General features: G+C 45.8%; 1 protein-coding gene across 1 annotated transcript in view; it reads right to left on the bottom strand.

The window, feature by feature from the left end:
* The window catches only part of slc25a26 (solute carrier family 25 member 26), a 45,961-nt gene extending 22,671 nt beyond the window's left edge, over window positions 1-23,290 (bottom strand). The window contains exons 1-5 of the mRNA XM_056605164.1: window positions 22,990-23,290; window positions 21,238-21,394; window positions 20,020-20,132; window positions 12,025-12,129; window positions 11,839-11,886 (exon numbers count right to left, since the gene is read on the bottom strand). Coding sequence (XP_056461139.1) covers window positions 11,839-11,886; window positions 12,025-12,129; window positions 20,020-20,132; window positions 21,238-21,394; window positions 22,990-23,022 — 456 coding nt within the window. The 5' untranslated portion in view covers window positions 23,023-23,290. The remainder of the gene's footprint in view (window positions 1-11,838; window positions 11,887-12,024; window positions 12,130-20,019; window positions 20,133-21,237; window positions 21,395-22,989) is intronic.
* Between the last annotated feature and the right edge of the window lie 249 nt (window positions 23,291-23,539).

Genomic DNA, 23,539 nt, shown 5'->3' with positions numbered 1-23,539 from the left:
TTCAGCATGAGGGATCACTGTCAGACATTCAGACATTCAGACACACACACACACACACACACACACACACAGCATGCAAAACCATAGGAGTTAGCGAGGAGAGCCTTTAGTCTAAATCCACATTTATGACCTGCTAATGCACTGGGCCTGCACACGGGAACCACTAGCCCTAAGCTATACACATATATTTCCTCTCGCTCTCTCTCTCTCGCCCTCACTTGTGCGCTCATTCCATCTGCTAGGTGTCACTTAAAATATGTCAGGGAGCTGTCAGCAGTGACACAATCATCGCAGACAGAGATAGAAATCATTTTTTAATTTGTTTTAGGCTTGATGGAGTCGTAAATCATTCCTGGGAGTGGGACAGGTGACGCTGCTCCCCCCCCCCCCCCGAGCGTGTCAACGGATCAATCCTAACCACTGTTTGATGGGTGCGGTGGTGGTGGTTGGGGGCAACCTGTTTGGCAACTGATGTTATGTTCCACGCTGGAATCACATCAAGGTACGCAACTGCTCACGGAAGCGAGGTGATGGCTCCGCCCCCAAAGAAGACGGTGGGGCCTCCGTGGTATTTTTTTAAACAAACCACATACAATTTGTCACATACCTGCTTGAGCACAAAGTTAATGGTGTGTGCACAACAAAACTCTCTCCCGTCTCTCACACACACGCACAAAGACTTATGTTTGCGTGTGTGCGTAGGGTTCAACCACAGTTCTTCTCAGCCTACATTTCATCGCACAAACATACATTTAAGAGCCACCAGAGTAAGGCTTCATCGCTTCCGATACTCGGCCCCGTGTGAAAGCCAAGGTTGTTAATCTTAAGCCCATAAAATGGTTCTGTGTTGTGCCTCTAAACATGGCTGTGTCGTGTGCGTACAGCTTATAAATATGAGCTAATGTCACACCGCTTTAAGTAGTGACAACACGCGTCACAACGAACCAGGGTCCCGCTTCCTAGCACAGCCCCTACCTTAACATATGGAAACACACACACACACACACACACACACACACACACACACACACACACACACACACACACACACACACACACACACACAAACACACATTTAGCAGGTGTGTGTGCAGCACATAAGTGCACCCATGGGACGTGGGGCTCAGGGCCCTTTTGAATAAATAAACACATAAATAAAGTCAATCGATAAAGGGAGCGTGATCCAACAGTGTGAGCCCTGTGTTTGGCCTCGCACTTCATAGGAGAGGCCTGGTGGAGAGACTCTGTGACACACATAGAGCGAGAGAGCAAGAGAGCGAGGTGGGGCTGAGGGGGAGAGGGGGAGAGTCTGGCTTATATTACTTCTCTCTAGGTGGTTGTAGAGCACAAAGCCAAGATCTGCTCTCCCGCTTACAGAAAACAGACCCCCATACACTCTCGGTCCAAACACACACACAAAGTGCTATGGAACATTATGTTTGGACAACCAGAGGTTTACATGAGACACAGTGTATATGGACATAAAACAACTATACATTCACCTGTGCAGAGTGAGCGCACACAAACAACGCAAACACACACTCACACAGACACACAGACACACACACAGATCCCAACCCACTAAAGTCACGGGGACTTCAGTACGGTCTGCCCTTTGAGGCCTCAACTTATTAGTGGTATGACAAATAGTCTGCAGCCTGAAGGAACCAGCCAGCACTCATTATTACCCACCCCCACACCATCATCATCACCATCATCATCTCCACAGATCTATAGCGAGTGGGAATACACTTGCTGAAGAATTCCACCCCGACAGCATTTAAAGGCTGAGGGGTGCATGTTTACATTCAAACAGGGAGACGCTTAAAGGTCTGGAGCTCCGGCCTTGTGCATCCATCCAGCCAAAAACACAAGGTTTTAAAAAGTGTATTTCAACAATGTAGTAGAGGGAGCGAGCGAAAGGGAAACAGATGTTGACAGAGTGAGCGAGAGAGTGAGATTGAGAGATTGAACCAAAAAATGTATAAAGGAACAGAGTTAGGGAGAGGGCTCTTTGGCTGTTCAGTATTGGAATATGTTGACCAACATTCAAGACGGCCATTCCAATCGACCTGAGAGAACCCTTGAATAATGTCCTGAATAATATATATGCTGTCCTGGTGATCCCACTCCTCAACTACCACGTATGCACGCACACACACTCCCCATTAGTTTGCGGTGTTGTGCAGCTTGCGGCTCGGAGGTTGATGCGCGAGGCAATGAGCCAGGAAAATAATGCAAAAACACACACGCGCGCACACACACACACACACACACACACACACACACACACACACACACACACACACACACACACACACACACACACACACACACACACACACACACACACACACACACACACACACACACACACACACACACACAACCACTACCAATGGACACCTTTGCTTGAGACGTTTCGCTATCCCAACGGTTAAATGAAGCATGCAGGGGTGTGACCTGTTGCTAATAAACATTAGGTCTGTAAAGAAGCTAGACACAGGCTTCTAGCTAAAAAATAAAGAAAATGCGGTCCCAAGGTTTACCGGCCACAGGGAGAATACAAAACTTGAGAATATGTCTATGGGAGAAACAGGCCATCGGCTTGCACTTAAACATGTGAGAGGAAACATTAAATTACATGCGCATTAGCGAAATGTGGAAACACTACAACTTATATATAGTCCACCCACTACTGAGTACTACTCACTACTCACTATATATAAGTGAAATTTATATATACATATATATATATTTATTTACACACACACACACACACACACACACACACACACACACTCTCTTCAGCGAGCATATTACTTTTATTTGACTCATTTGGAAAGCACAGCACTCTGTATCTGTCAGAGCCAATGACAGATGATATCAATGGCGGAGGGCATGTTAGCCAATGAATGGCGGTATGGTGTGAGACAGGACACCCTGCGGGTCAACCAATTAGCTGCTGACAGCAGGAGATCTATGGCAGCCCGTGGGGTTGGGGGGAGGCAGGAGGGGGGGGGGGAAGAGAGGAAGGAGGCTTTGAGGATAGAAAACACTTGTGTTGTAGGTTTGGACAGTAACACGATCGGGTAGCCTGGCTCCACCATCAGCTGGTTGGAGCCCAGCCTGGTACTACAGACCGACAGACCGACAAGACACGCAGGTACATCACACCTGGTTGGCCGGTAGACAATTAATGAAAAGGGGGGGGGGGGGGGGGGGAAGGAAACGGCAGTGTCCCCACAGGTGAGCACACATGTGCACAGGATAACACCATATGCTAGGCGAGCGTTGGCGGCTCCCTGGGAGGTTTGCCCAGAGCAATACAGCGCAGAGCTGAGCACCAGCCAGCCACTCAAGAGCCGCTGGGCCAACTGAACGCGCTCCAGCGATAAAGATAAGAAATGCAGCAGCAGCCCAGCTGGAAGGAGCGGAGGGCTGATGGTGAGACGAGGGTTTATTGGCAGTGACGGCAGGGGAACACTGGTGCGCAAACATAGACACGCACATGCGACTGTGATCAATTCCAAAATATGGTCTACAGGAACACGTTACGCCAAGCCAGGAGTGGTTGATATTGCACTAAATTAAACCGTGTTCATTGAGTTGAGCTGCACAGACACAACATAGTAAGCAGTGCAGCACAGTTAACCCCTGTGAGTTTGTGATGGTCATAGGACGGTCATGAAGTGAAGACCTAAGGATGACCCTGAGCCCTGACGCCTGGGCCTCTATCTAGATACTGCTGGGGAACAGGAGCCAACAGGGTGGGGTTCGGTGGAGGTCTGAGGAGATCGTGGCTTACAAAGAGCATAGGATTACCTTGGACTTGCTGCTGGGGAAGCACTGCTTTCTGCTTTGAAAAAGACCACCATGTGACTCCTGTTTGTCCCTGTTGAGGTGATGCAATATACATTGCAATTACCGCTGCATTAAAAACAAAAACAAGTTTGTGGAGAAAGATGGTGACAGTGGCGGAGAGGGGAAGGAGACGGGGGGTGCTTCCCTTCATGGGGAGCTGGCGGTGGTGTTTAAGGAGAGTGAGGTTAACCTCTAATTCCACGTGTGTCTGCGGTGCGTTGCTCGTTCGCTCTTGCCCTAGCGCGCTCCCTGCACTTTTACTTTCACATGGCTCGCCCCGCTGCTGAGAAGTGGATGGAATTATAGGGTAGCGCCAGGCGTGTCTCGCTAATTAGTGCTGGGTGACAGGCTGAACTCCTCCAGGTGTAATGTCTGCACCATAGGCCATTAACAAAACATTATCATTATTAGTGTGTTAGCATCATAATTATTGACGTTAGGATAGCAAAAGAAAGTTTGGGCGAGGGATAACTTTTATCCCAACTTACTGCCATGTGCAGCATTATGATTCTGCTTCTATTTCTTATGCTGGTGCTCCCATAAGGCTGTGAGCGTACACATCTCATATTGTACTCACTAAGTGTGTGTGTGTGTGTGTGTGTGTGTGTGTGTGTGTGTGTGTGTGTGTGTGTGTGTGTGTGTGTGTGTGTGTGTGTGTGTGTGTGTGTGTGTGTGTGTGTGTGTGTGTGTGTGATCAGAGACTTGTGGTGGGCTGGTGGTTTTCTGCTCCGATTGAAGCAAATGTGCAGAAAATTGAGGGAAGCAAGCACAACCACCAGCACCACACTGGCACGGCTCTCCACTGTCCCTCCCGCCCGCCCGCCCCCCCCCCAAACCCAGCCCACAGCGGGATCTGGAATCATAGAGGAGTAATGCAAGTGTGTTCATGTGCGAAGATCCACGTCAGGTCTCAGAGACATGATGCAAGTCTTTGCTGGGCTGCAGGCTTTTAAACATCCACAGCATATTTGCATGTAGTAGGTATAACATTTCCGACTGCAAATCTACATATTACAGCCGAGCAAAATCAGGAAATAGAATCACAAAATAAATGTAACTCATTCATTTAAAGCGAAATATCCAAGGGAACCATATGTTACATAATCATTGGAATGCATGAATGCTGAGGAGCAGTTTGAGTATTGCAATCGGTTTTGATTTTGCCAGATGCAATGCTTTTTTATTCTTCGTCCTGTCGTTATGGAGTCAGAACAGTCTCATTATTAATGAATGCACAGAGAAGGATTCACAAATGTATTTTGTGATTTATATATAAATTACTCTCTTCTCACAAATACATTTCAATGCACACACAAATGGATATCGGCATGTATAAATGTAAAATAAATCCATAAACAAAAATAAGTTTCACAAACATATTTCTGATCCACACACAAATATGTCTTGTTTTAAATAAAGGTAATATAAATCCATAAATATATTAATTTAAAAAAGATTTGCAATTTTCATCAAAAATGTATTTGGATGTTGTTACATTTATGTACAAATTGTTAAACTTGAATTTACAAGACGCTTTTCATTTGTGAGCTTGTTTGCATTTGTGTGTGAAACTGTCTGCATTTATGTGTGGATTTTTGAGACTCTCCTGACGTCGCTAGATTCACAAATGCATTTTTTTCAACAAGGAAGTCTCTGTAGCCAATCAGATGCCTCCCTCGTTTTCAGTCAACCACATGACTGCTGTGACTGGGTTTTTACGTCGGTGCCGTTTACTACTTTAACGGCACCGATAATCCCAAAACCCAGTCGAAATTAGATGGAAAAAGTGTCGTGACGCAGCATTTACTACTTCACCACCTAGAGATTGTTGTGTACGATCATTCAAAAAACCATGTTCTTTCCGATAGAGTAGACATTTGACAGAGAACCGGGAGGCTCGGAGGCTGGACTCAGAGGTCGGAACTGCAGCCATGTGATTGGCTGAAAACGAGGGAGGCATCTGATTGGCTACAGAGAGTTCCTTGTTGAAAAAAATGCATTTGTGAATCTAGCGACGTCAGGAGAGTCTCAAAAATCCACACATAAATGCAGACAGTTTCACACACAAATGCAAACAAGCTCACAAATGAAAAGCGTCTTGTAAATTCAAGTTGAACAGTTTGTACATAAATGTAACAACATCCAAATACATTTTTGATGAAAATTGCAAATCTTTTTTAAATTAATATATTTATGGATTTATATTACCTTTATTTAAAACAAGACATATTTGTGTGTGGATCAGAAATATGTTTGTGAAACTTATTTTTGTTTATGGATTTATTTTACATTTATACATGCCGATATCCATTTGTGTGTGCATCGAAATGTATTTGTGAGAAGAGAGTAATTTATATATAAATCACAAAATACATTTGTGAATCCTTCTCTGTGCATTCATTAATAATGAGACTGTTCTGACTCCATATGTCGTAAACAAAACAAAACACAGCGCCCATTCTCCCTTTACCAATCAGTGAAAGGGCTGCAAGACCTCTACTGACAAAAGTGCCATTTACAATCTTACAATCTCACAGTATTGGCGTGGATCTTCGCGTATGTGGATTTGGCCTTCAGTCAGTGTGAAAATGCTTAACAGCCCCGCTATACAGTGATTTTGTCTCTGTTGACTCTTTGGAGGTCATCAGAGTTTAGTCTGCACATCTGTGGATGGGGGGGGGGGGGGGGAAGAGAGAGAGAGAGAGAGAGAGAGAGAGAGAGAGAGAGAGAGAGAGAGAGAGAGAGAGAGACATCCCTGAGGGAGTGTGTGAGAGAGGATAATGCTGTCCTCCATGGACATACTGTGTGTTTGAGGGGTAGACAGAGACACACGGCCTCTTCCAGCCTCTTCTGATGGGAACGGCAGGCACGTCCCAGCTCTTTGTGGCGGGAGGAGCCCATCCATCCATCATTCAGCGGTGGGAGTGAGCCATTCATCCCCGCTGTGACAAGAGCGGTAAAGCCATATCGGCCTTCCAGTGACAGAAAGCAAAGCCTTCACCTCCCGCCAAACGAAACAAAACAACAAGGGAAGGCTTTCTCCACTGTGAGGAAGGTCTGCTTGACCTTAAAACACGCCAAAAGGGCCCCACTGCTCACAAAGGAGAGCCATAAGTCAGACAGGCGGACGGATAGAAGCTGAAGGATTTCCATGAAACGAGGATTCAGTGTCCCTATCTCTGTGTCGGTAAGAGGAGCGTAAAAGCAGAGCATTCTCCATCGGGGTCCCCCCCCCCCCCACACACACACAGACACTACGTTGACAACATGAGGAATAGTATAATCTGTGAATTAAACCTCAAAGGACATGCAAGCACGGCCATTTGGAACGACACACTGATAACTCAAGTCTCAACTATGATCTGGCAGATAGATTCTGCTCCTCGTGGATAGTGGTGCCTCGAAATATGTGCTGACACTATGAACCCCGACGGCCAACCCATTTTAAGGCAGACTAGCACCCTTCTCATAGCCAGGGTTGGCTGTTTGGATGCGTCAGCTTCCAAGGGTCATATTATGGAGCGCGCGGCACGCACAGGCGGGCATATGCACACACAGCAGTGTCAGCCGATGTCATGTTGGGTCAGGGGTCAAACTTCAAAAGTTCAACAGGTGTCCCATGGGCCTCTACTCATTGATCCCATGCCGATCAGGTAGCACCAGTGGCACATGTCAAAACAATTCACTTTTATTCCCACTAAGCCAATAATGCCCATCTGAATTTCAGTAAAAAAAATGTGGCTGTGGATATTTGTCTATTCACAAATGTGTGAGTGCGTTCCCACCATAATCAAGTAACTAGTTCACTTTTTTTAATATCATTTGATGAATGTTTGTAGAAGAAGTCTCTCTCTCTCTCTCTCTCTCTCTCTCTCCCTCTCTCTCTCTCTCTCTCTCTCTCTCTCTCTCTCTCTCTCTCCCCCTCTCTCTCTCCCTCCCCCTCTCTCTCCCCCTCCCTCCCTCCCTCCCTCCCTCTCTCTCCCTCTCCCCTCCACACTGGGTCACATGAGGGTGTTTAAACATGAGCCGCTGTGGATCAGATCACCCAGACAGGATATGAGAGCGATTCCGCACACGCTTTCCAGCTCCAGCATGCGTCACACAACTCAACATGCATGCCATCCCAAAATATGAATTGGTGCTAGGCTTTAGCTTGACATCGGAGATAAACTAAATCCCCTTGTTTTGGCGTGTTGGGAGCGCTTTTCAGACGTAGAAAAATAATGATGCAACGATACGATGAAGAATGGAACAGCTGAATTGCTTGGCCCTTTCCAAAATGGTCCCTGTCGTGTCTGAGGTCATGGCCCTATGAGGAATCAAACACACACACACACACACACACACACACACACACACACACACACACACACACACACACACACACACACACACACACACACACACACACACACACACACACACACACACACACACACACACACACTTATATATAATTTGGTGGGACCAAGCCAAAGTAGATGGGTAAACAAGGAGATTTCAAACTAATTGTTTGGTCAGAGGTTAGTTGGAGCAGAATGTGACCGAGTGAGTCAGAGAGAAGACAACAAAATTAAAGGTAACAAAGAAAAAAGCGGTGACCTTTTAGAAGGACAACTTAAGAAGAGCCGCATTCAGTGACGGAGGTAATGCGGCCGAGCTGCGTCGGGGGGAGGAGCTTGTATGTTGTTTCCATGCTTTGCGGATTGAAAATAAAAGGAATCAAAAGCAGTGGGGGAGCGAAAATATGAGGAGGGGGGGATGCAGTGGTGAGCCATCGTTGGTCGGTGGTGGGCCAGGAGCGGAGGAGAGGTGTTTCATAAGGCCTGTCTGCGGTTGCCAGATCCAAAACGTCAGTGTGCCAGGAAGTCCGGTGTGATCGGTGCAGGGAGGGAGGGAAGGAGGGGCTGCTTTAGAAGCACGATGCAGACGCGTCGACCAGTGAAAGAAACGTTTAACGGCAAAAAATAAAATGTTAACACACACATCATCCCACTGTCACTGATCCGCCAGGCGATGAATCTCACTTTAAGCGAGCTTGCTCAACTTCCAAGGTCTTTTCTCCTTTAAAAGAGAACGGAATGCACAGCGTTGTCATGAAGCGGTTGTTGAGATAGTAAAAAAATAGGGGAAGAAACTTTGAGGAAGGCAATTAATATGGATCCGTGGAAGAAAAAACAAAAAAACACAGAAGCGAGCAGAAGTGGCGTGGTTTCTGTTCCAGTCAATCAGGGGGGGACTCCAGGTGCATCAGTCCAGCGTGTCGGAGTGAGTCAGCATCACTTACAGCAGCCGCTCCCCAACACCCCGCTCCCCACAAATCAGCAAATTGCTATCTAATAACCTGACTGCAGCTCATTACTCAAGCTGTTGAGATCACAGCCCAGATTACCTGACTGCTTTAGAGCACAAAAATATAAGACACTCCATCAAAAAATAAATAACTAAAAGCTTTCATTTCCACCGAGGTGATTGCTGCTCATAAATATGAAAAAAAAAGAAAAAAAAAAGAGCCTGGTATGATGTGAGCGGAGAGAGAGCAAGGGAGCAAGAGGGGGGGAGAGCGAGAGAGGGAGAGAGAGAGAGCGCTAGAGCGTTTGAATATAGCAGGGTCTAATGTCTAGAGCTAAGCCTCGGATGCCATCTAATGGTCGGTCATGGAACTGTTCATATTGAGAGGATGAAGAAGTGAGATCCCGTCACACTGGGGGGCAACAGAGGTCACTTCGGGGCGCGACATAACAACAAGGAGAAGGAAAACTATAGGAAGAGCCAGTGAAAGATAACATTTCCTCGATATGCATCAGTATTGTACCAGCCATCATTATATTTAATTTAAAGCTTACAACGGAGCTAGCAGAATGGCAATACTAAGTCTTCTTTTTTTAATTTAGAGTCAGATGAGTCCATCCCACACCAGTTTAACCAAATAAAGTAATTCATTTGATGTGCTCTCAAGCCAAGGCAGCTCCCCCCTTTAGGGGGCTTTAATTGTGTAGGTCTTTCGTAGGCAACTTGTGGAGCACAGTGAGGATTAAAGTAGGGCTGGGCAATATTGAAAATAAAGAACACGAAAATTATGAATTTATCGCAGTACTGAAAAGAAAATACATTGTAGTAAATGCAAATTTGAAGTTACGGTTACGGTATTCGGTATGGTTAGGGAATCTGTTGCCATCTGCATTTCAACAATACAATACCATAATATAGAATAATTGCCCAGCCCAAGACTAAGGGGCTAAACAAGGCTTTTGATATCCGTTGCTCAGCAGTGAAAGCATCCACGGGGCCGTGATAATGTCTGTTCAGCAGCTATGTGATGGGGTTTGGCTCCCGACAGCAGCAGGACAATGAGGTTCGAGATCCGGTACAGGTTTCATTGCCATGCGCTGCCTCTGCATTTCCTCCCGCCCCTTTTAGTACCCTCTCCCATGCTCCGCTGGGGTGATGTCACGCCTATCGGAGATGGCTTCTGACGGCCACCTAATGAATATACAGCGTGACGAAGGATCACAATTAGGGGGACCGCTGAGTGTGTATGTCGAGGGGGGTGAGGGAGGGGGGGGACCACGCAGCACATAAACAAACGTATCTTGACAGGGTCGCCCGGCCAAAGACGGGGAGATGGGCGGGCGATGCCGGGCAGCCGCGAGAAAATGAATTACCGCCCTGACACACGTCAAAGCCAATCACAGCAGAGGATCGGCGGGCCACTGCCGCAGCCCCCAAAATTCCCCGCCTTTGCCGTTTGCATTTCATCTCACGCGGTTAGTATGCACGCAAACGGTGGCCCAGCCTCCAAATGTATTCATTTATTCACAAACCCTCAGAGAAATCACAGTGTCTTGTTGTCCCCCCCCTTTTTTTTTCCACCACCCACCGGCTGTCCAGATGGAATTTGCGTGAATAACATCGATTTAGTGAGGCAGAAAATAAGTACAGCCGAGCACGGCGGTGGGAAACTAGATTACCCCGTCCCCCCCACCCCCCAACCACACACACACACATATACACAAACGTGCTACAAACACCGTCACTTCCCTTCCAAGAAAAGAACATTGTCACCTTCACAAACACACACACGCACAAACCACACACACATACACACACACACACACACACACACACACACACACACACACACACACACACACACACACACACACACACACACACACACTGTTCTTCGCAATTGTATTATTGAACTATTGTAGCTATTGTATTGACAGCGTCAGGGTGGGGCGGTAAGGACGGGGAGCTGGGGTTAAGGACGGGGAGCTAAGGGCTGGGGGTGCCTGTGTCTTGCTCGCCCTGCGGACCAGAATCAGTATCCATCAGCATTACCATGCAGTGCAGGTGCGATTAAACGGAACGCCATGAATCACAGGCCTGGAGCGGCAGCTTCATTACCAAAAACTGAGCGCCCATCAAGGGGGAGCAGCTCAATGCTCATTTATCCACGTTTTGTTTTGCATTTATAACACCTCTAATTGCATTAATTAATCAGCTGTACTTGCAATAAGAGGGGAGCCGGTGTTCGTTTATAATTGAAAGAGATGAAAGTGGAGGGAAGAAAGAGAGACCCATACATCAATATGTGCAACCCCAACACAGCCCAGGAGAAATTAAATTGCTTCTAATCAGAACAGTGGAAAGCCTCAATATCTCTTAGGCCTGTTGGAAAAAGCCACTGCTTGGTGTTGCAGGGGGCCAGCGCTTGTTTTATCCGTGTGTGATATTGAATGCGCTCTGGTTACCACTGTTTCAGGGGCACAAACTTGAGCCCCTGCATCGGTTTGTGTCGCCAGGTTGGCAGGTGTGTTGATGGTTGTAGCCGGCCACACAGACATTGGATATGGATTAGGGTGAACGGATACAAGCGGATAGATTGTCCACTAGAGATTAGCAAAGGAGAGCAGGATGTGAGTGAGTGAATGAATGAATGCAACGTGTGACTGTGTGAAGGGATCCTACCTCTCGGAGAACTGTGCTTCTGTACCCTCGATACAAGCCTCTGACACCCTGTGATTAGGAAAAAAAAAAAACACACATAAAAAAAAAAGGAATGATGTGCCTAAGTGGGTCTGCAAACTCCGCTGAGCATTACTGAACGCACTATAATGCAAGCCAGAGCGGGAGAGAAGCCGAATGGGACTCTACCTCTTCCCGGAGCGTGGCCAGCAGCATCTGGTATGTGGTGGAGGAGGGGGAGGCCTGGGTCCTCTGCTTCACCACCTCTGTGGGCACCCGGATCAGACAAGCCACCTGCAGGAGGGGAGAGCAGCACCCATGTTCAAAGTAGTGCCCAAAACTGTATTTCTCCTCAGTGTCCGCCAACTAGTTTGTGAACGTTTTACCCCGACCCTCCGATGCCGTGAGGGCCAATGCCACAGTGTGTGGAGGGGCAGATCTCTATGTGGGGAGCGGTTATGTTGTTGATTGCGTCAGAGAGAGGTAATAAAGCTTCTCAGACACTCGTAGTAGCCTATGGCGCCACAGTGTGTGGCGAACCATGGGGATACAACCAAAGGGATAATCACACATCCCCCGCCATCCTAGAACTCTGAAACAGAGTAACACTTTGAGAAAAAAAACGCTCGGATAATATAAACAACTGAGATCATATTCGTGTTATTGCTGCTCTACACAATTCTAACCTGTGTTTTCCTTCCACCGAGCAACAGGCAACCAACACCACAACATGACATACTGTGGCCCGTGGAAGGTAATTACAGCGAGCTAATGAGCAAATGGCTGTTTGATTTAATGTGTTACCGCGGCCAATTAAGGAGCAAGCCCGGTTTGACGGCCGAACTCGGGCCAAAGCACCTGAGGAACAGGTGAACAGTTAATGAAAACGTCAGACATCGGTGCATACGTGCACACACACACACACTCTTACACACACACACACAGCAGTGAGACGTACAAGGACAAAGAAACCGAGCCATCCCGCTTTCACAGCTGCGTGGAACTTCCTCTTGAGCTTCATGTGTAAATAAAAGCATGGCGCGCATGCAGCTCATCAAGATAGACATGAATATTCATGCTCTGGGCCGCTCGTATCACCCCTTCAGGCGGGCAGGAAGGCAGGTGGACGGGCACAGCTGCCCACCTGGCGCCTTGTTTACCCATAGATCCCACCACAGAGTGGAAACACCGCCTAGCGGCAAGTGGTCTCTCCCAGGATCGGCGCACTCCTCTCCAGCCCTGGCCTGCTGCGACCCCCCCTCCACCCCCACGGTGGTGCACAGATTGGCACACAGATGACAGTCTGCAGGTGCCCCCCCCCCCCCCTCTCCACAGTATCGTGTGCGTGCTGGCTGCGTGTGTGTGTGTGCGCCGTCGTGTGTGCGGAGAAGATGGCTGAGACAGACGTGTGGTAATAAAGACGGAGTTGGCCTTTGCCTGAGTCGACCTCTCCTCCGCAGGGTGACGGAGGGATGCGAGGGGACTTCTTGTCCATGGGAAGAATGTCAGACGGCGTTCCCCTTTCAGCCATTCATCATTCCCTGCCGTCTCCTCTGTCAGTCAAGCGCAAGAGGGGAAGCTTGAGCATGCCAAAACAGTATGAGGAACGCCATGAATGCAAGCAAAGGAAACGACCAGACGAGCTCAAAGGATTCCATGCCCTTCAGATGTAGTGTTGGTTGCTGCCATCTGTGCACAACTTTCTGTTGTCATTAAAAGCGTGTCTTAATGATGCTGTGAGGTGCCTCGGAGAAAAAGTATACCGGTAAAACCTACTTTTTTTAATATGGGCAAAGGGTGAACAAACTGAACAATGTAACTTGCACATAATTTAAATCAATTTAATTTTAAACAGAATGTGTAAAATATATTTGCAAACTATCTTTACGGATATCTCAATGCTGGCCTTGTGTTAGAGGCGTTATTGACCGTCCTTTAGATCTACTGTGGTGCAACAGCCCCACCAAGTGGCAGACATTCAACCTACAGGCCCTGCTCACGCTCACCGAGCTGGCAGGATCCATTTCAGCGATCTAATTTGCTCTCTTTTTGGCCGGGGTTACCATTTATGATCATGTTTTCCCAAATGTAATTCTCCAAAGGACCAGAATAAGGCTTAATAAACCGCGAGAGTGGCAGTGACAAGTAATTACGGATCTAATTGGACTGGGGGATGGGTGAGGTGGCGGAGGCCGGTGCAGCTGCACTGGGTCGGGAAGGACCTTTTATCTCCCGACACTGCTGAGGGGAGAGAGCGCAAAATGAGCCCAAGATTACAGCAAATGAATTAGGGACATGGTTTATTTGAGAGTAATCTCTGTGCCTAAGGGGCGGCAATTGTAGCGCTTGTTGAGTATAGATGGGAGATTACACGCCTGGTCCCCAGGGCTGTTAGAGACCCGTTTGCAGGGACGGTGGGACAGAGACGTTGGCAGGGTATCAGGGGTGCTCCAGCTGCTGATAGAGCCGCCGGACTAGGGGAAGATTAGCTGTGATTTCTCTCTCCCTGCCTCTTCATTTGTCGCAACATCTTGCCAGTGGATCTACAAGGAGCGTTACATCTTGTCTTTTCATCAACAACATGTAAAGGGAGAACAATAGTCCTTAAAAATAGGGCCGACCTTCAAATATGTCAATTGCGTCTGTGCAGACTTCTCCCATCTCACTCCTCATTCTCAACCTGCTACCCCTGCGGCCGTGCTTGTCAGCCCATTAGCAACTTGTTGGCGTCTTCCGAATTCCCTGCCGCCATTCATCTTTATTTACAAGTTGTTTGGAGTCACCGAACAACATTAATTACAAGGCTGTCTGGCTGGCTGCGATCGACTGTGTTTTCCTCGGCTTGTTGTGAAACCTGTCTGACACACTGTGATCTAAACTTTATTTCGGTTTTTTTTATACACCACAACTCATCTGCAAAAAAAAAAAAGGTGAATAGCCGGTCCTCGATCAAGGCCCCCCCGAAACCACCCTGGAAATGAACACAGACCCGAGGCCCATTATCTGCATGGCCGGTGAATCCATCCCAAGCCAGAGCCATTACTTCCTCATTCATCCCTCCAGTCATTCCTACTGACCGGCTCAGGGCCACAGAGAACCAGCAGGTGGTTAATCTGCGGGAGTATTAACGTGGAAACCAGCAGAGAGGGAGCAGGTGAAAACAACACACGGGCAGGAACGATCGCCATTGGAAACCATAAAAGGTTAACGCGTGAAGCATTAGGTTTGAAGCACCAGCTCGTTTAATCCGGGTTGGCATTGAGAGGCGCTGGCATCGCACGCAGTGACAGCGAGCTGGCTCTGGGCGCGGCCCGGCCGGAGAGGAAAATGTCCAAATTAGTTGGACAATATTACTTAACAGACTGTGCAACACTATTATTCTGAATTAGTCGCTTAAGGTCAAGTTGAACAAATAGACACATCAGATAAAACGTGTAGCAGTGGAGGTCCTGGCATGAACGGTGCACCTGGCATGGTTTCCCCCGGCCCACTCATGCTGCCCAGAATAAATCACCGCTAAATGTTTGAAGCAGAATCGACCGCTCAAATACATTTCTCTATCCTGACATGGAAATGTTATACTTTTATTAATTGTATACACGTCAGGAACATGTTTCACCTGAGGCTGGCCGCAAGACGACAAGAGAGACCCAATCAGAAGTGAGCAAAGATTCAACCCCAGAGAAACTACTTTGATATGCCCCACCCCCAACTGCTAGCTATGAATACCTACCACAAAACCTAGCATCCCCACCGGTTAATAGCAGTCGAATATTCTTTGAACATCTGGGGGGCCCTGCTTATATGCCAAACAGACGTCACACACATGAAACCAGCGTGAGAGTTGGAATTACCCCCGGGGACGTCCTCCTCATGGGTTCTTACTGAATGCTAATGGGAAAAACAAATATCTCCCCACTCAATAGTCTTTGATCGAGTACAAAATCCAGGTGCCCAAAATTTCTGGGGAAAAACATGGTCGCCTAAAAAACACTCATCTATACAGAGATAGAGGAGAGGAAAGGCGGCCGAGGATGAGAAAGGACATGGAACACCTCCCCATCCAAAAGTAGGTACTCAAGAAAGTCCAGTGCTACGGGGAGCCCAGGCATGGATCCGTTCTACCGGCCAAGCGCTCACTAGTAACTACAATGACTTCCTAGCCGACCCCAACATACACTGCCCACCGCCCGGCTTAATCTGTACACTGCATCTTCCCATGTCCCGCCGCATCTTTCAGCACATCCTCACACAGACGAGTGGGCCTGGAGGGCGGGGCAGCAGGCGGCGATAGGGGCGTCCGCCGCTAGGCCTTGACAAATGGGTTATCAGGGCAGACGTCGGGCGACTGGGAATGAAGATGAATGTGATCTAATGGCCAGATAACCGCCTGCTAGAGCCTGACAGAAGCCATCATCGTACACATTCTTTAAGGGAGCCTGCCCCCGCCCGCCGCCATAGCCGCACATAGAAAACTGGGACCTAAGATTCTTGAGGGAATTCTCCTTGTGTCCCGTCTGCTTCTGTCTGGTTCCTTGGTGCTGCTGATTGTGGCCTCGTATGGCCTTTGTGTTCCTTTCCTTCGCTTAACCAATGGTACAATGTCATCTATTAATCCTAGCTCTCTTTGGTGTGCACGGGGAATGGGTTGACAACAATTGTTAGTGCTTTGCATGACCATCCTTACTGTATAGACAGCGATGTATTGTTTCACCTTCTTCAAACAAATGTACTTATTGCCAGTCAATTTGGATAAAGCGTCTGCTAAATGCCCTGAATGTGAATGAAAATGGACAATATAAAAAAAAAACAGTATCCGGAAAGACATATTATTCAAAACTCTAAATTCTCGTCCAGATATTGTTGGATCAATTATCGTCACTCACAACTGCAAAACCTCAAAACACAACTGACATATTGCTACTCAGCATTGCTCACACAATGAATTCCACCGAGAGGATTTATGCAAATATTTAATAACATCACCTATATCATATTGCCTATCACCATTATGAGAAAAGCACTATGAGTAATGGACAAGCATTAACACATTAAAGATGAAGTATTCCCATCTATTTTAATATATTTCCACAATCTTTTTACAGACACAATCTTTGTAAGGCACGAAATATTTAATCTGGAACCATTTTACAAGTAAAAATCATCCATTTCAATCAGCCTCAACCTTATCAGAATCAAACTGATGAAAACGATACTGATTTTATCTTAATATTACATTTGTGTTCACAAGAACCAACGCCTGACGGGGCGGTAGGTATGGGTCAAGGGTTAGGCCTCGAGGTGTGTGGTGAAAGTCGCAAAATGGAAAGCGTTGGTAAAAATGATTAGAGAAACTTTCCTGGGGAGAGGAAAGGCGGCTTGATGACATCTAGATGACACATTGTCTGTGCCAACTCCCATTAATAGTTAAATGCATCTGCTCCCAGTCAAGAGGCAGTGAGAGAGAATAAATAATAACAGGGGAAGGAAACTAGCGATCTTCGACAAAACGTCATAGACGAAACATGTCAGAAACAAGAACAAATCAAAAACCGAAAACCCCCAATGTGTTCCTTTGTGCCGATGAAGGGAATCAGGCATCTAAATTGAGAAATCAAGCCTGTTATGTCTTGAGAACTTTTTGAATAGGCTACCACTGAAATCTGGCAGGGTCGTGTACAGCGAGAAGAGAAGAACAATATGTGAGCCTGATTGCAGCACATTACGGAGACTCCATGCCTCGTGTGGAACTCGGAGGCTGCCTTTAGGAAGGGCCTTTTATGGCTAAGCCTGAAGATTACTGGCTTTAGACCCAGAAGCATAAGACGTAACGGCCTAGCCGGAACGCAGCGGGAAAACCACACCTCCCTTGCCTAGGCTGGACTCATAAGATTTCTTCCTTTGATGGACTTAAATCCCAGAGACGGGGTAAAGAAAGGTGAACGATAGCTTCAACCTTCCTCTCAACCCAAGACGTCACCCGAACTCATCGGCTGTGGAACACAACAAGGGGCCCGGGTTGGAAAGGGTCTTTTTTTTTTCTGCTACAGCTGCAGGAGTGTCATGACAAAAAACTAAATGACTAATTATGAAGCCACTGGAGAGGAAACACAGGACTAATTCAATTTGTAGTTAGAGCTGATGTGCGACATGGTGCGCTGTTGTTCCCACCACCGCGAGACACACAAGATCCAGCGCACTCCAAGACTGAGAAGATCCACCCAGACACAAACATCCTCTTTCATAAACATGCCCACTTGGGAAATTACAGCCATCCAAAAACCCATGAATACTAAAAACCTTGCATTTTGTAGCCTGCTGGGGTGGTTTGGAGATGTGGGGGGCATTCTCACATCCATGCATCCATCACACCCTCCATTTTTATGCCAATGTTAATGCCCGTGGGCCCTGGAGGGCTGCGATTCCTGGACTCGCTGTGAGCCATCGAGAGGGCCGTGCTGAATAAATTGGTATAGCATAGGTTTTCAAGCCTCACTTCCCTGAAAAAATATTGGTGGAGTCCTGGGCCGAAAGCTGGAGAGAGCAGCAAACTCCCTTTTTACATATAATATTGCACACACAAACGCAAGTATGAATTGGACACCAAAGAAAGTAATCGTTTCAAAATCCTGTATCCGTAAGCCATGTTTGGATGGACTGCAATCCTTCTATTTCTATCACCCAACCGTTGTCGATAAACAGACGAAATGCAATTTGATGCTGAATTAGTTAGTATACTATTGTAGCACAACTAAATACTGGGGGGAGCGTTAGCGGTTCTGTGCTAACTAGATATGATAGGCTATATAAACTGACAAACAGCATTTCCTAAAGGAACATCTGGTATACAGATGAACGGGACAAGTGTGTAAATTATTTATGCCCTCAGTGTGTTGTATACAAGGCTGTAGCCCCAGGGTCCCACTACAGCCTTCCAAATTGTTTATATGTTTTCATTTATTTCCAACTCAATTTTTGCATATCTAGACAGCCACAAATAAAGTTTGAAATAAATTTGAATGTGAACTCAACAGACAGCCACAGACTTTTATTTGCCAAGCTAAGGGGGGATGGGATGCAGGAATCAAGCCATGAACACAACCCACCGACTTTGATGTCCCAGGATCCAGGATGACAGTCTAACCCACCTGGCCACATGTGGTCACCCACCTGCCCACACACACTGCCCTGACCAGTTGAACAAAGTGCAAAGGTTGAGATTGTCCCAAAGATTGTGATGTAAGGGGAAGATACTGCATGAAACTATAAACAGTATAGACAAATGTGTCAGCTGTTGCGGACTAGTATGGGGAGCATTCTCCCTGCAATCGCAGTCCCGCTCACTGGGCATTTGCTGTATTGTCTACTTTTTGCATTAAAAAGGTATAAACTCTTATTTGTTTGCATGTGAAAAGTCTGCCTGCCCTCTAAATTAACTGTGCCCGAGGGGTAGCAGGCTGGCTTCAAATGGTGGTCCCTACCTATTAAGATACTTAATAGCAACAGGGACAAACATCTTTGTTTGTTTGTATGTTCTTTTTTTGTGCAGGGGAATCTGTACCTTTACCCTTTAGGGCAGTAGCTGAAAGTGTTGGTTAAAGGTATGCCTGTGGTATTCTACGATGTGACCACTATGGCTTTGGACTGATGGTGATACTTCCCAGTTAAACTATTCTGGAAAGCTTTGCCTTGCTTTTGACACTAGTTAATAGATGTCAGAACATTCTCAGATGCTTCGTGGATCCCACCCCTAAATTTGGGGAATTTGCAAACAATGACGATGGAATGTATACACTTTGGAAACACCGAGACCTGGGCTCTATTATCACAAATAATTTTAAGAGACAATATTAACAAAACATCTCTGCAATTTGAATATTTCCCACTGACAATAATGCTTTAGATCTTTGCTATAGTCCACTTGTCTATCTCACGCCCTATTCACAGTTTCATCTGCAAGCTCCGCCCCCGACATGCATATCTCTAAGATGGAGAATGTTCCTTCTCTTTGAAAATCTTTGCTATGATTCATCAGACATTCTCGTCCTAAAGCGCCTTCCAATGTATTCAGATACAGATCATTAAGACACACAATGATGCACACAGTCACCCTGGCGAAGTGACTTCTGCAACGCAGGACTTGGAGTAAACAAAGAAGGTAGACACCAGAAGGTGGGCACCTACCACTTCTCCCAGGGAGGCAGCCAACATGTGATTGACAGGTGCCATGCGTGCCGCGTCCTGGCCTCTGCCGAGCAGGGACTTGGTGCAGTCGTAGGTGACGAAGAAAGCAGCGGCTGAAACCAAGCAGAAACCCAGTCCGTTTAGGCCCATTAGTCAGCCCAGTATGCAGCCATTAATACCCCTCACCATCACTGACAGGCTGGAGCAGAGCTCTCTGTGTGAGTGTGTGTGTGTGTGTGTGTGTGTGTGTGTGTGTGTGTGTGTGTGTTCATATGAGGGCAATTACAGAGAGGCATGCCACAGAGAAGAAAAGTATTAATTATGGTCATTTCAGAGAAAAGTTTAGCAGAAAATATAATTCAAAAAGTGAACCACTGTCTAATTAGGGTGAAAGAATATTGGCTACTACTAAATTAAATTGATTGGAAAAATGAACAGCAGAAACTGAACAATGAGTCAATATAATAATGGATTGTGGTACCATATCCAAATATATGTATAGATTTCTGTTAATGTTATGCATCTATCCAAAACATAATTTTTTACTCAATTGACATAAATCCAAGACTATGTTTTAATCCTAAAGATTGTTTCTACTACTAATATATCACTTTGAAGGTGATTTTCAACTTTGTAACCCCACCCAGAATCTCCTCCTCGGACTATAAAGGTGCCGTTATATGCAGTGCCATCAAGTTATACCCAGGGCTGATAGGAATTGAAATTATCTGTGCCTGAAATAATCAAATACATTCGAAAGACACCATAGAGAATTGCCTTTCTTGACAACAATAAAAGGAGCGGAACTCGCACACCATGCAGCCGATGCAACAATACGTTTTTATTGCGTAAAAGTGTAAAGTGCTACCCAAAGTGCGTACAAATCGTTTTCAGTCCCATTCAGACCATCCTCAGTGCAAACATACAGAGGTAAAAGACTTCCTTATATAGACTATGCCTAGTTGGTGGCAGACATGTCAATCAAAAGGTCAGGTTGGTTTACGTGTTGACTAGACATTTTAAAAGGCACCGCTCACCTATTTTCACTTTTCTTGACAACATACATGGCCGAGCTCAAGCCTGAATTCAGGCCCCACGCCTGAACTCGATCAGGCCTGAATACCTCTGAAAACAGCACCTGAACTCTCAGCTACTTGCCCAGTTCATTCAAATGTTTTTAAAAGTTGAAAATCCCTGTTGACATAACAAGTGTAGTACCGTTAGGGAAGGAGCCAATGGCAGCAGACGGGACCCCAGCATAGATCCCTCTGAAGCCCCCCGCCTTGTAGAAGCCCTGCTGGCTCTGCAGCCTGGTCTTCATGGTGTCCAGGGGGAAGAGTGCCAGATCCACACACATCCCTGCACAGCCCCCCGCCTGGGACACAGAGGAGGTATAAGCTCTGTTACTGTGAGTGAAATAATGGGTGGTTTGTTTTATTAACATTTGGGTTGCAAAGTTAATGCGTTTCCCTTTCCGATAGTTGAACACGTTAACAATCCTTGCTTGATTAATCATTAATAATTAACAAGATACAAAACGCATGCCTCAACTTACGTTTTATTTAAACAATTCCCACGTAACATGAGTTATTTGAAACATTAATTCATGAAACACAAACAATTTAAACAAATAAACAGAATTATAAAACAATAACGCTCTCACTTGAACAGCTGTTCTTGCTCTTATTCAACAAATGGTATCGCCGAACAAAACAATCTCAAACTACTGCCATTCCTAGATTAACAAGACAGACCAAACCCAACGTGTTTGTAAGAAAAGGTACATAAACCCTACATTGTCGGTTAATACATGTTGAATCTGTTAAATTCTTAACAGCATGTAATCAGTTAATAATTAAAATCCCTCATGTGTACTTCAAGTTCAGAGTTCATGCGGAGACCCTGTTTGGGCTTGATTTGAATTGTGTCTGCTGCAATCCACACACTTAACACGTTTAATAGGTTCCAAGATGATTAAGTATTCATCAAATCTCAAAATAAATAAATAGATATCCTAAATTAGTATAAACAGTGACCCCATTTATGTCCATTACCTGCAGTTTAACTCAATATACCTTTTTACAGAGAAGGAGAAAAAAGATTGCTCATAACACTAATTATTCATCTGCTACTTCGATGTACCAGGGCAAACGGTCAATGTGTGATATCGTCACTAGTTTAGATAAAAAGAGCATACCCCTGGTAAGTGTTGGTAGAGACACCTGTGTTTACACTATAACAAAGCCTCTGTGTATAGGGTCTACAGTGTGGCAAAATAGAATATGGCTAAACACAAGATAAATCATTTTGGGGTTATTTGCAAAACTAGACCCTCATTTAAATCTGCTCATCCAAGCATTCAACAATGGAGCCCTGTGTTCTCATACTAAGCTTGGTTAAACAGAGAGGAGTCATCTGTTTGGACTTTGATTATATTAGGCACTAAAGCATGAACAAAAAACGTTATTTGCCGGCAGGGCTGCGTTATTCAGTGTCAAGTGGCGCAGAATGTTAATGCAAGTCTCACTAATCTGACTGTTATAATATTATATTGTGCTGAATCACATGCTGATCCATTTGATTTGTCACAAAGTAGTTTACCTTCTCTGCAGATTCATAACAAGAACTACTGTATTACACTGTCGTAAAGGACCATTCTCTTTTCCCTTTCTTACAAACATTTAGTATTTAAGAATAGGTAGCCTAATGGAATTGCTGCTTATATTTACTGGAATTTACTATTATAGGTTAAAACATCAGACCATGGTTTGCAGCCCAACATAGTTTACAATGTATGTATGCAGTAAACGACTACAAACCGTTATATATTCACAGGTATATTACAAACAAATGCACAGGCTTGGTCGATTTTTAACGTTGAAAATGAATTAAAGATACAATAAAATAGATCATGTTTAAGCAGTTAAGTTAGTGACTGATTGTCAGAATTTGTATACATCGTGACATTACCGTTAAGGACGCAATAAACGCTTGTTTTTCCATGGTATGTTATGTTCCGTCTTGTCAGCTGATACAAAATGTCTTTGATATTGAAATGTACCTTAACAGCATGTTTATAACTTCAGTGCAGTAATAACATGCCTGTCAAGGACGCTGCCATTTTTTGAGTATTACTTCCGCGTCCTGTGACGTAGAGTGACCACATGACCTGGATGAGCTTTTCCTGGGCTGGGGCTGTTTCCCAAAGTGAAGGCTGCAGCCTTGCTAGGACGCGTCCTTGCTAGTCGCGTCCTATGGAGATGGGACTAGAGTGCTAGCTCGAGTGCTTCCTAGCGACTTTGGGAACGACTTGGTAGTGTGGAAGCGCTTCCGCTTCCGCTTTTTAATACTGCGTGTCCGCTTGTAAACACATGTGCGCTTATGAATAAAACATGGCAGCAATCAAGCTGATCGATATTTATTTGACTTTTGTCTGTTATGAATGCGGTCATGTCTCCTTCGCATGGAGCCTCTTTGGGGAAGTCACAAAAGCTTTGTTGTGGTTGATCGAATTGTCTTT

This window comes from Gadus chalcogrammus, chromosome 13 (assembly GCF_026213295.1).
Source record: "Gadus chalcogrammus isolate NIFS_2021 chromosome 13, NIFS_Gcha_1.0, whole genome shotgun sequence".
Classification (NCBI taxonomy): domain Eukaryota; kingdom Metazoa; phylum Chordata; class Actinopteri; order Gadiformes; family Gadidae; genus Gadus; species Gadus chalcogrammus.
Note: the sequence above shows the minus strand (reverse complement) of the source record. Positions and strands in the feature narration are given on the sequence as shown.